This window comes from Euprymna scolopes, chromosome 5, assembly GCF_053919585.1.
Source record: "Euprymna scolopes isolate OS-2025 chromosome 5, ASM5391958v1, whole genome shotgun sequence".
In the NCBI taxonomy this organism is placed as follows: domain Eukaryota; kingdom Metazoa; phylum Mollusca; class Cephalopoda; order Sepiida; family Sepiolidae; genus Euprymna; species Euprymna scolopes.
The window spans coordinates 134,212,858-134,231,995 of record NC_136486.1 but is presented as its reverse complement, the minus strand read 5'-3'; the positions used below and the strand labels follow the sequence as shown (position 1 = coordinate 134,231,995).

Below are 19,138 nucleotides of genomic sequence, written 5' to 3'. Positions count from 1 at the left end.
TTTTTTTTTTAAACAGTAATCTTTATTTTCATTTTTTATTATTTTCAACATATATAATGTAATTTACAGAGATGTATGTTTTGAGGTTGCTACCTCTCATCAGTGTAGCTCGACTGTGTCTCTCTAGGAATCAACAAGAAATCTATGTTTATCAACAATAAAAATAAACAGTAAATTTGTCTAGGATTTCATGGCATAATGCTAAACATACTGAACTATAATACACATTTTTTATTTTATTTATTTTTTTTTTTTTACACAGTGGTCACCACTTATCAAGGCCCGGAAGCCACTCAGGGATAAGGGTTATTGCAAGTACATTACGTTAGTGTGGAGATTTGATGAAGTGTTTACTTAAGGGGCGGTTCATTAAGAATTTGTTAATGTTGGACTTGAAGACATCCAAGTTGTAGTCAGGTGGGAAACAGGCAGCCGGAACAGAGTTCCACAGGCGTGCAGTTCTAAGAAAGAAGCTTCGTTCATGGAATCCACGTTTTGATTTAGGCACAGATAAAGAGTGGGGGAAATTTTTCACAGTGGATTCAGCTAGACGGGTGTTTTTCGTGAAAGATTGGCGAGGGGGGACCAGAGATTGGTCAAGGGTTCGATTTCTAGAGAGACACAGCTATGCCGATGAGAGGTAGCAACCTTGAAACATGTATGTCTATAGATTACTATTTTAAAAATAATAAAATAAAAATAAAGATTTATCTACGTCCAAATAAATATAGGCAATTTTTGGTACTTGTACAGTTTAGTCAAGACATTAAAAAATGAAAATATCGAAAAAAAGGTTACATTGTACGTATCTGTTTTAGACTGAAGATCTCCGAAAAAAAATTTCATTTAATTTGATTAAGTAGTTTTTATTTTATAGCAGAAAAACACATTTTTATGAGAGCGTGTTGAAGTCAGCCATTACGAAATTTGTTGAACACGCCAAAGGGAGATAACTCCAGTTAAAGCGCCAACACTCCCTCCCCATCTTTATTACTAGCTTTTCTTCCTAAAAATCGAACCTTTTGCTCGGTATCATAAATTGTTTTTTGCTGTAAAATAAAAACTACTTGATGAAATTAAGTGAAATGTTTTTCCAGAGAACTTCAGTCTATAACGAGTACGTACAATATAACATTTTTTCAATATTTTCATTTTTTAATGTCTTGACTAAACTGTATAAGCGCCCAATTTTCTAAGTAAAACTAACTCTGAGGCAAAGTGTATTTATCGATTTATTGAGGTGTATTTATCATTAAAAAAGAAAAATCAAGAAATATACATGTGTGTATGTGTGTGTCATCTACACACTGTTTTGGCTGTATCACAGCTCTTCAGTGTGGCTAATTATATATTTTGCTTGTTTTCATGCACACAACTAGTCATAAACAACAAAATGTAAAAACATTATTTAAGAATTATCTTTTATTAACTTAAAGTAAACAGACATTTTCAAATACATAACTTCTTTAAAAACGTTTTTTTTTTCTTCTCAATAGAGATGATGGGCTTGTTCCATAAAAAGTAATGTTTATAAGCAGTGATGGTTTTCAGATAAGGCTTACAATCCTCCAAGATTGGGGCAATTCTTAGAGCCAATGGTTATCAATAATAAATAAAATCATAGAGTAAGCCTGACCGTCTTATGTCACATCAAGCCCTTACGAGAGGAGGCAGCTTATTAATTACATACCACCACTGTCACCAAATATATACTCGAGAGCTCTCTGAATATCTCCGCCTGCTTCGCGTAAAGCATGCCTTGCCAAAGCTTCATCTGTGATTCCCATATCTCTTAATTGTTGCAGTTGAGTCTGAAAAGAAAAAAAAAAAAAAAAAAGAGTAAGAAAACATTTCATTTTAAAGATTGTAAATAACGTATGATTTGCAAGTACAGAAATTTATATTGCAGCAATATATACAGGATGTTGCAGTAATATCCAATATTTGACAAAAAGTAAACAAAATAACTGTTAGGTATACTTTAAAAAATAAGAGTTATTTCCCTTGGATTGAAGAAAGAAGAATGAGTAGAGCAAGTCCGCCATGACAGTTTGAGAAGTAAACAAAAAGCATCCCCAGAATTTAAATCATCCTGCATTCAGTGGCTTCTACATTACCATTTAATCTGTAAGTTGTTAAATATTTTCATGGTTATACGCTGTCTTTTGATCATTTTTAGTGGTTATTAAACTGATAACGTATATCATCAAACGTAACAAATACCAAGACGTTCTGAAGAGTGTAGTGAAACTCTGGATAGATGAAATCATCACCGGACACCTCTACATCTTCCAGGAGAACTTCACTCCTGCACACAAGGCCAAAATCATTCGGACAAAGTTCTTCCTTCCTGGTCGTCAGACGTTGTCACTCTCCTCACCGAACTGCAACTATTTCTAGAGGCGTGATTGAGGTCAAGACCAACAAGCATACCCACAACATTCAGCTCTCTGAAGGCTGTCATTGTAGAGGCATTTGCGATTATAGACAAGGACATAATCTCCAAAGTATGGGATTCATTTTGTGCCTGCCTTGAAATGGTTGTCTCTACTGGTGGAGAACTGTTGAAAAAATAAACTCTTGGGTCTCTACATATACAACTTTTGTTTTTATTGCTTATTTCTTTTTCTCCAGTAGCAGTTTTTTTTGTAACATCTTGTGGATGTACAATTATCTGTATCTGGGCATCAATTTTAAATGGTTGATCTTATAGTAAAACTAAGCATAGTGTCAGCAATGTTTGAGCCTAGTGATTTCCTACATTTTGTGTTGCTCACTTGCCATAAGTATATTTTTTATACGGCTACTGTGGTTGGGGCCTTAATGGAGGCTTTAAAAGGCTAAAAAAATATCCTTCTAAAATCACAGGTAACCATTTTATTTTATTACAATTCCAAAACAGAAATGAACAAAGATATACAACATTCGCAGGTTGGGAGGTCAGAGGTAACAGGACAGTGCTAAAGGATGAATGATTGTGTGGAAAAGGTTGTCTAGGTGAACTGAAAATGATAACAGGCATAATTTGCAAATTCTAGCTTTTTGGAATTGAAAAATAAAAAAAAAAACGTGTATATGTATATCTAGATAAAAGCCAAAATCTATAAAAGTTTAAAAAAAAACAAAACAAAAAAAAACACACACACACACACACACAAAGTATAGTTTGGATTGGTGTTGACCTGGATGAATAATATCTAAAATAATAAAAAAAAAAAAAACAAACAAAAAACATTATTCATGGGTCAATTAGACCAGGTTTTATCAGAGGGATATCAGCTATTTCCAATGTGATCAATTATATAAAGGAGAGATAAATGATTTACATTATTAGTATTTTCAGTACTTATGCACCTATTGAACTGTGCTGAAACAATAACGTTATTTATTTATATTATTTAATTGGAATTCATTATTGAGATTAATATTATTTATGAATTTATTTATTGCGGACTATTATCCTCATCTTTCTATCCCGTCGCTGTTACCACCTGACAAAGGCCAGAAGAATAGTTGGCCGAAATGTTGTTAAACAACAACTAAGAAAGATAAGGATAATAGGCCGCAATAAATAAATTAATAAATAACGTTATTATTTAGAAAGGCATTCTTAACATGGGGAGAGGAGGGAGTTTTGTAACTATTCTGTACTTTCACATAATTTAATAATAAAAAAAAAATATTGTATAACTTCAATTTAACTCGAAAATACTATTTAAAAATAGTGCAGTTCAATAAGTGCATAAGCACTGTATTTTCAATAGAGACGAATGAGTTGGGTGGAGGCGTACAAAGCATGAAGGAGGAAAACCAGGGAAGAGAAAACAGAAAAATAGATAGAGAGGTAGGAAGCTAGAAGTTTTAATATAAAGAGGTTACACTTGCTATTTTAACCTCTTCTGCTAACAACACATCTTATATAATACAAATTAGTAGATAAGCTATTTTAATTTTTAGATGACCTGTACATATACACACACACAAATATACATACCTATCGAGTCATATGTATCCCTTGACCATGATGTAAATCCAAGTGTGAGGCAAGGATGTTTATCATTAAACTTATATAAATTGATGAGGGTAGTGGTGTTAAATTTGTTATGGATAGTTACCCAATTTTAGCAGTGGAGCTATATGCATACAAATATACATGCATGCACAAGCACACATCTTTCCAAACACACACACACACCCATACTCATGAATCTAATACAGTAGAACCCCGGCATGTGGCATTAAAAATCAGTAACAAAATACAGTACAGTATTATATACATGTGTATTATAATACACACGTATATAATCAAATAACATTATAAATAACACCATATGGCGGTGCAAATACCATAACCAGAGGCTGGAAAAACATCATATTCCACATCGTAACCTGAAAAAAAAAATGTATCTTAAGCCACCGTATCCTGGAGTTCTACTGTATATAAAACTCATTATATTGCTGTATGTTTGCTTGACAGTCTGTTTCGACTTTTTTCAAAGGTCACAGAGCGGTGTGAGATGGGTTAAATGAATGCATTTCTTGTAGACAATTGTTTTGTGTGTGTGTGTGTATATATATATATATATATATAAGCTGGTAAAAATAGCTGTTAAGAGTCAAATTTGAAAAAAATTGGAACTTGGTAGGCATAAGTCGACAAAGTGCTCTTGTATGCATGCACAAATAGACATTCATATGTTAAAGTAGGCTCATTTTTAGAGATTTCTTATCCATTCGATGATAGCTCAAACAGTAAGGCTGGAGCACTAAATGTTTTGATTTCGATTCTAGCTAATGGCACCAAAGTCATTTTTTTTTTTTTACTTTTGAAATCATTACTATATATTGGGCACAATATAATAATCAACAGAGAATTGGTTCTATATTGATAAATAGAAAATCTGCATAAATTAAAATATCACATTTAAGCATATTTTATAACCTGGAAATGCTGGGTGCCCTACTAATCCAAATATATACTTGTGCAAAGGTGATTTGCTAATCCAAATATATACTTGTGCAAAGGTGATATTTTTTAAGTATAGGTGTATATGCTAAGTAGTATTTCAGGATCATCCATTTAATGTCGAATTGAATATTATCCTTCAGATTCTAAAACGTTTGCTGGCATGACAGTTATGTCCCTTTGTTTAGAAATCGTATATGTATATTATTGATAATATTGTGAGTGTTGGATTTTTTAGTTGGCTTAGAGTTTTGGATTTGCACTCGTGTATAATGCTCAATATCTTCTCAGAATTTTATGAAAAAGAATTACATGTTTTTAGTAAAAGCCATGACCAGAGTTTTACATTTTTTGTGATTTTCACATGAACCAACACGAATTTGGAGGCAAATTCGTGTTTTTTATTTTTTTCTTCAAGAGTTACTTCTGGCTAATTTTTCTGTGCATTGGTTTATTCCAGTTAATATTGTCCTGGGTCTTCTAAAAAAAACTTACTTTTATTTACTTCTTTTATTATTATATGGCAATGCTATTAAAGTAGGAACACAAAGCATCAACAATTAAATTATTTTTAAAATAAGTCATGATTAGAACCCATACAACCATACAGTTTGTGTCTATTAACCTTTCCAAAAAAGTTACACTTGAGTGAATTGCGCGAGTAAATACACAGAAAGATATACACGTGATCTTTGAACTCCATTATTGGATTTGTTTTCATGAGTCACTAATGATTTGGATAGGTAATAATGGTCTTTTTTGAAATAGTCAATCCATGTCAATGAAACGATAGAACATCTCTGAAACAGTTTTTAAATAAATTTGTATTTTAGTGTTCACATTTTTGCAATCGAGCACTTTATTGATTTCTTTTCAACATACGTCACCACATTTATAAATATTGCAGATGGCAACCTTTTGTCTAATAAGACAATGGCATTCTGCATCTAGTCTTGTGCACTGCAGCATCTGCTGTAACTACACAGTTCAAAGGATGCAGGCCTGGGCGGGCGATAAGGAGACCTAGGTTTGCTCAGTTACTAGGGTCTCCCTCTCAGTGTTGCAGACAAAGTTAGACGGAAAGGTAAACCAATACAGTCAGAGCCAATGCAGCTGCAAGAGTTGCCAGAAAGGTGTTGCAGTGCTTCACCATCTGCCTACCGGGACTCCAAACCGAATTTTTTGTTGGGGTTTACTCCCTTAGATTTTGCCAAGGCATCTACAATTTTATATATATATATAAAAGAGAAAATATTATTATTATTATTATTATTATTATTATTATTTAAACATGTTAAAAAATACTTTGAAAAAGAGTTAAAAACATATTTAATCTGAAAAGGAAACACTTAATAAGTGGATAGTCCTTAATCCGCGGAGTTTCAAAGAAATACTTTCTCATCAGAAGGTAGGAATTAGCAAAATGCGGGATCGGATTTTGCATAAAAAAGTATTTGATGAAACTGCAAATAAGTCAAAGATCTTACTTGATAACAAAAAGTGAAGCAGAGGGAATATGGTGAAGAAAAAGGTGATTTCACATGAATGGATAGTCTGGTGAAAGGTAAAGTATATTTTATATATATATAGACACACACATATATATATATACACACAATGTTCCTATAATCAAACACTTACTTGCGTGGCAATATTTTGTGCTTGAGCAATGGCTTGCTGAAAGAAATCACTTGTAATTGGAGGAGAGGCTCCAGTGGCGTCAGAGGATATTGCAGAATCCTGGAAAAAAATGAATATTAACTAACTCTCGGTATGTCTCCATAAATATTTTAAACAATGAAAAAATTTTTTTTGAAATCTGTTAAGTATTGATTAGATTTTTTTTACATATACAAAGAAAATTGAAATATTAAAGGAAAAAATTGAAATATTTTTAAATATAAGTAAAAGGCGTCACATTTTAGGTCATGAATGATTAGAATGATTGGTTTATAAAAAAAATGACTTAAGATTATTATTAACCTATTCAAAAACTTTATGACAATCATTTGGAATAAAAAATAAGAGCCATTACTTTTGGAACGCCCCTTGTATTAATTCTCATTTCATGGAGAAATTTTCCAATTACTTTATCAAATTTACATAATTTTTTTTTTAACTTCATTCTATTGTTACATTCATATACTTAATCTAAATAATTAAATCCTCAAAATATTCTTTAATCAATATCTTTAGAAAACATCATGCCAATTTATTGAAAATTGTGTGAAGTATTTAATTAAGAAATAAATATTTTATACATATTAATAGATTTTTAATTAAAACTAAATCACTCATGACCTGTTGAGTCAGTATTCATTATATCTATCTATATACTACCGTTCATCTTGTTTTCTTGTTTCTATATGTTTTTGAGTGGCATAAGAGATTCAACGAAAGTAGGGAGTCAGTGAGGGATGATGAGGTGTGGGAGGAGTATGGAAGTCAAAAAACCAGGGTTGATTGGTCAAATAAAGAATTTCATGGATAAGGATCGCCGTGTGTCTGTAGAGACAATAAGTGCACAGTTTAATGTAAGCGTAGTTATTCGCGAGAAACTGAAAATGTGGAAGATTTGTACGAAGTTTGTTCCAAGAGTGCTCATAGAAGATCAGACTATTTGACCAAGATGGGCATTAAGACAGTTCCTCACCCCCCCTATCATCCAAACCTTGCTCCCGCGTCTTTTGGTTATTCCCTAAACTCAAGGAAAACCTTAGAGTCTATCATTATGAGACAATTGAGGAGATGAAAGAGTCTGTGACAAGGATCATTGACACGTTCACACAAGAGGACCTCCATGAGGCCTTCCAGTTGTTGGAATGGTACAAGTGGATTGCAGCTAAAGGAGACTAGAGTTTCATGTGTGTATGATCAATAAAAGTGGCCACACGAAAAAAAAGTCTGGAAACTTATTGAAGGCACCTCATATTTTAGTTTATTATTAAAGTTTAATTTAGTAAAATTTCGATTTTGACCACTTCCATTCAAGTCAGAATTTCTTTTTCATAAATAAAAATCATATTTAAAAAAATGTTCATTTTTTTTTTAAGCCATATATTTTTCGTATAAATATAAAAAAATGCCCGTTGTAATTTATTTCAAAATTACAATTATTTTATAAAAGTTAAAATATTTTTATTTTGATTCAAGAAATGTTCAGTTGTGTCATTATTGTTAATTTAGTTCGGTTTGTTTTGTTTTACCAGTGTGTTACATATAAACAACTCTTTGAATTGTCCCTCCTTGGAACTCTTCAAAAATAAAAACAAAAAAATTGTCCTTCAAGCCTAAAATGTACAAGTGCCCATTATATATATATACAGGGTGTCCCAATAAAATGTATACCCTCTTTAAATTATCTCAACTTGCTACATGAATATGCTATACCACGTTCCCAAGAGATGTTTAAGAATTAAGAATGGCACTTCCAGCAGGATGGAGCACTTCCCCACTATCATCATGACGTAAAAGCATATCTTGATAGTCTCCTGCGAAACAGATAGTTAGGATGAAGAGGAAGTATCGAGTACTGTCCACCAGATTTCCTCTTTTTGGGGGCAGGGGTAGAGGCATTTTAAATACAGGATCCACACCACAAAATGAGCTACAATGAATGAGCTGAAAGCAACCATTGAAAGAAGATGTGTTAATATATAACAACTGAACTGATTAGGGACGTTTTTTATTCAATTGGTGAACGTTGTAAGCTGTTCATGGACCACAATGGCCAATAATTTGAACACTTTCGATAATTAGCTGGTTTCTATATTTGTTCACAGTATTTTGATGTATGAATCTTTTCTTTCTTATAATAAATGTTGGTTTTATGGTCATTTAAAGAGTGTATACATTTTATTGGGACACCCTGTATCATTAAACAGTTATGTAAATCTTTGAAAATTAAATTTTCACGAAACTCTTTTGGGACTTCATAACTCCTCTTTTCCTACTCTTTTTTTTTCTATCTCTTAATTATTTACATCATTTCATTCCTTTCATACTACTCAAATCATTCACCCTGTATTTAGATTACATCCTCCCACCATTTAAAGTATTCATGTACAAAAAGTCTTTGCAGTAGGTAGCGAGCAAGACAACAACATCAGAGTAATTGTCTGTATTTTTGAGATGAGTTGTTTTCATTGATTGAGATTGTCGGACTGACTTCCTCATCTTGGTTGTTATTGTCACAACGTTTCGGCCGTTTTGCCCTCCGGCCTTCGTCAGGTGAACGGTTTGTTAGGAGTCTCGAACCCAACCCTTTATTATTATTACGGGGGTACCGTGTTCGGACTCCAGCTAGGCTTTGGGACATAGTTGCTGATTCTCTGTTTTTCAATGTTACTTTTTCACTGCCTTCGTTCAGGATTGAACTCAGCACCTTTGGGTAACTGTAAACTTTGATACAACGTCTAGGACCACTCGGCCATATGTCACTAGGACAATTCTTAGTTGGTTTTTGTTAATGTTAAACCTATGTTGTTATTCAAGGTTTTCTCTCTCTATCAGAGGTGTCCAAATTGCATTCAGCTCTATGCTTGGTTTGCTCAGTAGGTTGTTATGTCCGAGCATGTGAGCTGTTTCTTTAAGTTTTCTCACTTTCCAGTGGGTCTCTCTGTTTATTATTTTTACTTCATCCCATAGGGGGCGATGATCCCCCCTCTCCATCCAGACATGGTTGGCTATACCCGATTTTTCCGTCTCCCCTTTAGTTACCGCTTTTCGGTGTTCTTCCACCCTTACTTTAAGGGGGCGGCATGTTTCACCCTTGTAAACCTTTCTGCAACTGCATGGGATCGAGTATATGCAGTTTTTGGTCATGTTCTCATCCATGCGGGGCTTCACTCGTACCAGGTGTCGTCTGAGTGTTGACTCGCTTTTGAATACCGTCCTGATGTTGTAGGGGGCACATATTCTCTGAATCTTTTCGGAGATGCCTCATATGTATGGTAGGCAGACCGTTGGAGGTTTTTGGGTTTCATTCTCCTCTCTTATACTATTAACACGTCTGGTGGATAGTATGCTATCGGGGTAGTTGTTACGACGGAGGGTATTCTTCAACCTGACCATTTCTTGGTGGTATGTAATGGTGTCGCTACTTATTGTCTCTGCTCGATGTTGTAAGCAGCGTGCGATTCCATGTTTGATACTGTATGGGTGATGGGAGTTGAAGTTTAGGTATTGTCCGGTGAAGGTAGGCTTGCGATATACAGATGTCTTAAATCCATGCTCTGTGCGTGATATGAGTATATCAAGGAAGGCCAGTTGGTTATCTTTTTCTTTCTCCATTGTGAACTGTATCGATGGTCTTATTGAGTTCACATGATCTAGGAGAGCCTGGACGTCTTCCTGATGGGGCCAGAGTATGAAGGTGTCATCAACGTATCTTAGCCACATGGTGGGTTTTAAGGGGAGCTGAACCTAAGGCCATGTCTTCGAAGTATTCCATGTATATGTTCGCCATCACTGGTGATAATGGCGAGCCCATAGCTAGTCCCTCCTCTTATCGATATAGGTCAGTACCCATTCTGAAGTAGGTTGTTTCTATGCAGAATGTCAGCATTTCCATTAAGTTTGGCAATGGTACACATGTGCACTCTTCTATGGAGAGGTCCGCAGCTAGTTTGTCTTGAATTACTGCTAGTGCCTCACTAGTTGGGACTTTAGTGAACAGGCTAACCACATCTAGGCTTACCATTTGGTTTGTACTGATGGGTGCTCCCTTGATCAATTCCGTGAAGTGGGCAGAATTCTTTACATGTGTTGCTGACTTGCCTGCTAATGGGTTTATTATATCCACAAGGTACCTGCTCAGTGGGTGGCATGCTGAGCCTTGGCAGCTCACTATGGGTCTGAGTGGAATACCGTCTTTGTGTATCTTGGGGAGACCGTACATATGTGGTAGCTTACTGTAATGCTGGACCAGCTGTCTATATCTCATCGGAGCGATGTGTTCCTTGTTTTTCGTAAGGATTTGTAACAGCTTTCTTTCGGTTTTCAAAGTTGGGTCCTTCTTTATTTTACCGTAGCTACCATCTGCGATTAGGCCTGCCATTTTTTCAGAGTATTCCGACATGTCCATCACCACAGTAGCATTGCCTTTGTCTGCTGGCAGAATTATTATACTGCTGTCACCCTGTAGGTTTCTTATAGCCAGCCTATCTTCCCGAGAGATGTTTTATTTAGGAGGCTTGGCTTTCTCGAGTACTTGTCTCACTTTCCATCTTATTTCATCACCTTGGGTTGATGGGATTCTCAGGGCTATATCTTCCATGTGTGTTATGATATCTAAGAATGGAACGCGTTTGGTTGTTGTTGCTAAGTTGAGACCTTTATTTAGTACTGCTTCCTCTGAGTGACTCAGTTGGCGGCTGCTGAGGTTGATGACCGCTTTCACAGGTGAGCGGTGTTTTGATGTTACAATCCTCTGGTCTTTGAGCTTTGTGAGCTTCTTGATTTGGCGTCCTTTGACCTTCTCATATTCTTGTCTGTACGATTTATCCAGATCTGATTGGATTCTCGCCCTGTCTTCCTCTTGGATCACTTTGACAAGGAACGATGTTAAGGTGTTGGAGATTTCGTTCCTTAGTTTTTGTTTATTCCAGCGGGTGTGTTGGATCCTTTCTCGAACGAGGGCATGCCCTGCCCTTTCCGCGACTCTACGTGCCTTCCTGGACTCCACTGCTGTTTTTAATGTCAACCCTGCTGGTATGAGTTTTAAGTCTCTACATCTGTACAGGAAGGTTAGATGGTTAGCGAGTCTTGCCAGTTTCATATGACGCTTTTCTAGGTGTCGCCATTCAATCCTAATGTCGGGTCCGTACCGATTCGATAGTAATTGTCTGTATTTTTGAGATGAGTTGTTTTCATTGATTGAGATTGTCGGACTGACTTCCTCATCTTGGTTCGAGACTCCTAACAAACCGTTCACCTGACGAAGGCCGGAGGGCAAAACGGCCGAAACGTTGTGACAATAACAACCAAGGATGAGGAAGTCAGTCCGACAATCTCAATCAACAACATCAGAGTTTGTACACAGATTGCATCACAGAAAATAAAACTTTGTATTGTCATTGTTTATATGAAACTCCTGAAAAGAAAATTTTGATTTCAGGTTATCTTTTCATAGTCACTGAATGCAAATATATTTGTAATTTGTGTAAATGAAAAAGGCGCAGAGAAATTGAGCAAATGATTCAACTAAAATAAATTACCAAAAGAAAAAAAAAAAAAGACAAAAAAGAAAATAAAACAAAAAAAAAAGACAAAAAAGAAAATAAAACAATATCAATAGAAAAAAAAACAAAGATTCTGTAAATCCAAAATTGACATTGAAAAGGTCAGTCTTAGATTTACAAAATTCTTTCTTTTGAAAATTTTGGAATCAAAGTCAGAGTGGCAAGCCTCTGCCTGAAAATAAACCCTCATAAAACCACACTTAAGTCAAGCAAAATGATAAACTTAATTGCTATGGTATCTTTCGTACAACTTATTGTCATACAAACATTGAAATAAAATTTCAAAATAAAATATCTTACAGTTTCCACAAATTAAAAGTATACAGTTTAGTAGAGAATTTAATTTTATCATGTTATATTTGTTGTTATATTTGTATTTAATTTTATCATGTTATATTTGTTGTTTTTATGTACGTGTTCCCAACTGTAAACTATTCTGTACTTGAACCTTATATTATTTTTTTGTGTATGTGTTATCAGATGAAACAACTATACAGAAATCAGAACATTGTCTCGTAGATGATCAAATTAACAGGCTGATCATTATGCCAATCGAATAGTCTATTTTGTTAGAATTATCGGCAGACATATACAACTCCCCTTCTAAAATGTTCTATTTCATTTCTTTAAAATAACTTATTGGCACTATGAAGTAAGCAGCAAATTTTCATTTTATTTTAACTGACATGTTCAATTTTTATGTGAGGGTTCAATTTGGCATGCAAATGTAATCTGCTCAAAATTCCCAAAAAGGCATTTGTAAACTGGATTATTTGGTTAAGACTTGTTGTAAAATCAAGAAAATGGTTATTTTACTTTAAACTTACATATTTTATACTGATGAGTCACCACTTAACAAGGCCAATCACCACTCGAGGATAAGGGTTAAATGATGTTATTAATTAGATGATGGAAAATATTATGAAAATGTGAAACCACGCACCATCACCTCAACAACAATTGCCAACCTCAATGCTGTTTCCATGGCCTTCATTTTGTTATCTTCCAACTCTAGCCATATCATAGTCTCTCACATTGACAACTGCCAAGGAGGCGTGCATGGGTTCACAACTAATAAAAGAAAAAACAACTCAAAACACAAACTTGACAGAAACAAGACTAACACATTCTGTATATATCAGGCATTTGTGTAACATCATCATGGAAAATGATTCTCTGAATGCAAATGTCCACATTTACATAGTCTGTAAAAGCCTCTTTATCGTCGATTGTCATCAGCTCATCACAATCTCCTGCAAACTGTCTTCAACCTTCACAAACCTAATACTGTCTGTAAACTGTCCCTAACAGTCACAAAACTCATTGCCATTTGTAAAACTGTAAACTAATTCTAAATATACTGATCTCTATTGTTCGATCTTTTGTCCCCGTTTCTGCAACACCTTGATTAACAATACTAATTCAACTTTCTTTTATGTTCATTTGTAAACAATTTCCTTTGCATTGTCTTTCTACCTACTTCCTATACCTTTGTTTCGTCGATAAACTTATTTTATCTTTTTCTTTCTAACACTTGAGGGGGTGGGAAGGACGTCAATGGCATCAAAAATGGATTGAGAATGATGGGTGGGATGGATAAAATCTGATCACTTAAATAGACAGTCTGATAGATATTTGTTGACATAGTAATTAAAGATGACCACGTTGCATGGTATTGTGTGCCACAGATGGGATGTTTTTGGAAAAAAATTTTGTCCATGGAAAGTTTCATAAAAATTATCCAATAATTATTAATTGTATTTTATTCATAAAGAATATCGTTTTCATTTTTTCCAATTTTTCATTGAATTATCTTCATGATAACAGAAATAACATTCTTTGTTGAAAAAATTTGCCATCGTTTGCATGAAAAAATAAAAAATAAAAAAAAAATCACAGAACTTTCATTCAGCATCTTCCAGCGTTTTACATAAACTGCCCCAAAATTCCAATATCACGGTCCTTATTCTACATAAGTACCATAATTTTAAAGTAACATGTTTTGTAAAATCTGATATCTAATTAATAATTCTCCATATTTTTTTTAATTGACTAGCATTTTGTTGTACACTAGTAGGCCACCAGGCATTGCCCAGCCATAAAATACGCTTAAATACAATATTTTGGTTAATGCAGATTTCGTATTTATTATTATATTATATTGGACCCAATATATAGTAATGATTTAAAAAGTTTGAAAACAAAAAAAAAAAAATGACTTGTGCACCACTACCAAGAATCAAAACCAAAATGTTTAACTTAGGATTTACTTTTTCCTGTCATGTTAATCCCTGATCTATGAAAACATGTTTGCTGCAAGGTTAAAAATTAAAACATGAACCAATAGCTATTATATTATGCATGCATATTCGTAATGCCGTTGTTTGACCTTCATCTGGCAAATTCCATTTCTTTAATTTTCACACCGGTTTTTCCCAGTTAAAACCCAAATATAAAGTTTTGCATGGGTTCGAATGCCCTATATATTAAGTTTCATGTCTGTTTACCAAAATCTAACAGAGGATTTTGATAGGCAAAATTTTTTAAACAAATACATGTATACATAAATATATATAGAAATAGGTTTGTGTTTAGTATAACCTTTTTACGCAAATATTACACAAGTATAAATCATGTAGAATATCTGCATGAATACAATTACATGTAATAATTAACTAAAGATGATCATTCCATAAAACAAATAAAAAACTAATAGGGAATTAATTAAAATGAATGTTTTTTAAAAGAATATGCAAATTAGCTAGATCTTTTGCAGATGAATGCAATTCCACGCCCCATATATAACAAAGTTGTATTTTCTTTTTAAATAAATAGAAAAAGGGTTTTTAATATTAATATCAATACACAAAAAAAAATTTTTTTTAAATTATAGGAGTATAGATGTCTGCCACGGTAAGCATAGGTTACAAAAAACAAAAAAAAAAAGTGTGTACCAATTTCTGTAAAAGACACTTTATGTTTCATTGCAGACTGATTTCAATTTTATGATAAAGACAAACAAAACAAAAACTAACCAACTGTCCAGCCCCCGATGTGGAGGCTTCAGAAGAACTTCCTGTTGCCGTGGCAGCAGCTAAAGCTACTGCAAGCTGGGATGCAGTTATGCCTTGGCCTGTATTGCCATAGAGCTGAACAAAAAATAGGAAAGCATTTCAAATCAGAATTTAAAAAAAGAAGCAACTTTTGAGAAAGCTGAACACAAAAAAAACTTTAGTTTACCAAGTATCATATGAGAAAAAACATTGAAAAAGAATCAATTTTGATGCAAAAACATTGTTTTTAACGTTGATTTTGAATATATAAAGAAGATATATATGTTGAAAGACATTTTTCACATGAAAAGAGTTCCTAGCCATTATTATTATTAGCCCACCCATGACCTGTTGAGTATATATATATATATATATATATATATATATATATATACCCACACACATTTATTAAACAAGTTAAAATGTATTTATAAAATGAACTTAAAAATCAATATTTTTTCAAAAGTGCTCAATACTAGTAGAGTTCTATATTATATGAACATTTAATTTGGCTTACAATTGTGTTTCACTTCCTCAGAGCTCAGGAATAATATTATTATTTCTGGGCTTTGACGAAGTGTTAAGTTACTGAAATGCATTTGCATACCTAAATTAAATGTTTATATAACAAATATTTATATATAATTAAATATTAATGTTACTGAAACTGTCTTGTGAGCGTGCATAAATGCTTTAGATGATGGGAGGAAAATTGAATAATAAATGATAATAAAGTGTAAATGATAAAAAAAAAGAAAAAGAAATGGTGAGATCGGAAAGGGGGAGGTAAGCAAGAGAAGAGCGAGGGAGAGGAGGCATAGAAGAGCGAGAGAGGGAGACCAGAGGGAGAAAGGAAAATAGAGAGATAGAGTGGGGGAATAGGAAAGTGAACGGAGTAAGACAGAGTTGGGAAGAATGAGAGAGAGAACTTTGATAATAATATCTCAAAAGAGTTTGAAAATATTTAGAAATTCTAAAATATGCTCATAAATATTTAGGAATTCCAAATATTTATGAAACTCATGTAATGTCTTAAACTATCTCTCTCTCTGTCTCTATATATATATATATATATATGATATTTCTCTCTTTTCTTCTTCCCTATTTCTTTTTACATTTGCTTTCATTCCCACCATCTAAAGAATTTACACATAAGTGTGCACAATAGGGCAAGGCCTTGGCAGTTTGATGCCAAATCCACTCTGATGCAGTCATTTCATGAATAACGCACTATTTTTATATTATCAAATTTAGCATAATCAATTTCATAATACCCAACAGTATCCATCAGGCCAATAAGGAACCCCTTCTCCTCCCAATTTATGCTTGAACCAAATTCAAATAGTTAATGTTTGTTCTCATTAACAATGACATAAAATGTATTGCTCATATGATAGATGGTACTAAGCAACTAGATAAATAGCAAGTTCAAAGTAAACAGTTTGATTAGATAACAAATTGTAATTAGTACAAATGTACAAATACGCAGAATGTCCTTGTATATAATGTTAACAATAATGCAGAAAAATTGCCAGGCTCTTACAATACAAACCGGGAGTGGGGGAGGAGGGTTGATACTGAGTGTGGATCAACCAATGTAATATAACATTTTTAACACTATGAACAATTACTTGGCCTACTTTAAATATCAGTGAAGATCAGATGCTATTGAAAAAGATTACATGATACAAGTGCATTTTGTGAACCGAACATATGTAAGCATCCACTCGGGCTTGCCTTTTGCAAATGCTTTTTCATTTTTTGTTGTTTTAATTGTAATTCATATCCAATTAACCTTGCTATTTTCTGTTTCATAACATTTGTAAGATTTGTTTGTTGAAATTTACATACGCCCGGTTCATAAAATGTACAAGCACTAATTACATTGTATAGAGTTCCATAGGAGATCAGTGCATGACACTAGTTTATGCATCCGTCGAGGAATCAAGTACAAGTATGTGTTCCTTGCTTAAGCCAGGCACATGCAACCCATCCTTTAGAATCTGTTTATAGACTCTTAGAATAGTTGAATAAATAAGTTCTGGTACTAATTGCAACTAATTTGCACCTGCTTTGCTGATTCATAAGAATCTTAATTTATAGTCTGTAATTATTTTAATTGACATAAAAGACTGACAATTTGAACAAGGACAAACTGAAGATGCAATAAATAAATATAGAACAAAACAAACTATACTTTTAAAAGCAGAAAAATTAATATATATTATTGAAAAAAAAATTATATATATATGGTCCACCAAAAGTAACTATATAATTTTATTTATCTTCTTTTATTATATAAATCTTGTGTATATGTTTGTGTGTTTGTTTGTATGCCTACTAAAAGCTTTTGTCATCTGCATCTGACTGGGTCGAAACCGATACCATGTGAAAGAGCAATGCCCTGGATGAAAATTAGAAAAAAGATTGGAAGGGAGATCTTGTTTTTCATGTTGCTGTTTTGCAAGTCACGCACACGTAATTAACTAAAACTATGTTTAAAAAGCTTATTTTGCAACGTCATGATGTCATAAGCACTCGCGGCCATGTGACCAAATGCGTGTGGTCATATGGGCAACCGCATTTGCCCATAACTTTTTACCTTCTTCCCCTCTTTCGCGTTTCATGTTCAAGCCTGGCTGCCGTGACTTTTTTTTTTTTTTAAATCAGTTTCACGGCACTTCCTGCTATTTTGATTGAAAGAAAAGTTGTTTTGATTCATTTATTTCTTTTTTCTGGGAGGGGGGGGTCCAGCGCACAGGCAACAAAAAGTGCTCAATATCCAGAAAATAGCTTCTTTTCTTCATATCTCTTTTGCTGGATTATCTTGTAGAGTGGTTGTTACATACTTCTTTTTTTTTTGGGGGGGGGGGGAGGCGATTACATTATCGTTTTTTTATCCGTTCTTTTATATTCTTAATTGTTGTGGGGGTAACGATGGAATTGACATATAATAATGAAAAATCCTCAATATCCTTAGTATAGTAGAAACATAACAAGCAGAACTCCACGTGAACCTGGGCTATGCTAGTCTATTATATAATGGGAAAATATCTGTGTGTTAGTATGTCAGCTAAAAGCTTTTGTCATCCACATCAAAGTGGCACGAACATGGTATTGTTAGAAAGAGTGATCTCTCAGACACACAAAAATTGGAAAAAAATTAATTATTTTATGTAAAATGTTTTGTTTGAAGGGAGATTAAATAAAAACTTTGCTTTCAACACTGATTGCAAAACGCGCATGTATAAATGGTCATTTCATTGTTTTGTTTTAAAAAAACTAAATTTGCAGTGTCATAACATGTGTCATCATGGCCCCATCCATTTGCTTGTGAACTTAAGGAATGCGAGTTTGTCCCGAGCATGCAGCCTTTTTTTTTTTTTTTTTAGCTTACAAAATTTTGCTTTCAATTTCACTTCTGGCTGATGGCATCCAAGTCCCATCTTTACTTTTTTTAACCGAATTTTTCAACCGTTGGGCGCTCCCCACTAGTCTATTATATAAAGGAAAGATGTCAGTGTGTATGAATGTATGTGTGTTTGTATGTCTCACTAAAACTTTTGAAATCCAAAGTGAATAAGAATGATTCTGGTACTGTCTTAAAGTATAGGGACTCTGATGCATATGTGAAATTTAGAACAAAATATTTCTTTTTTTCTACCTTAATGACTGCAGAATCCGATGGGGGAGTGTTACGTAAAATCATCTCTTTCTAAACGATTTTAGATCTGTGCACGCATGAAATGCTTCACCTCTCGGATACGTTAAGTACATAAATTTAGAGATATTTATTTAGATAGTATGACTGTGGCCAAATGAGGTAAAGCATTTATTGAGAAATATTTTTTTTTTGTTCTTAGACATTTATGAACGTG

At 33.7% G+C, this 19,138-nt stretch overlaps 1 protein-coding gene across 2 annotated transcripts in view; it reads right to left on the bottom strand.

The window, feature by feature from the left end:
* Positions 1 to 1,407: 1,407 nt before the first annotated feature.
* Positions 1,408 to 19,138, bottom strand: part of LOC145276987 (ubiquitin-like protein 7) — a 59,592-nt gene continuing 41,861 nt past the window's right edge. The window contains exons 8-10 of one of the 2 annotated variants that reach the window (XM_080128554.1): positions 15,243 to 15,356; positions 6,608 to 6,706; positions 1,408 to 1,811 (exon numbers count right to left, since the gene is read on the bottom strand). In XM_080128554.1, coding sequence (XP_079984680.1) covers positions 1,683 to 1,811; positions 6,608 to 6,706; positions 15,243 to 15,356 — 342 coding nt within the window. In that variant the 3' untranslated portion in view covers positions 1,408 to 1,682. The remainder of the gene's footprint in view (positions 1,812 to 6,607; positions 6,707 to 15,242; positions 15,357 to 19,138) is intronic. The other variant, XM_080128555.1, reaches the window with a different exon arrangement.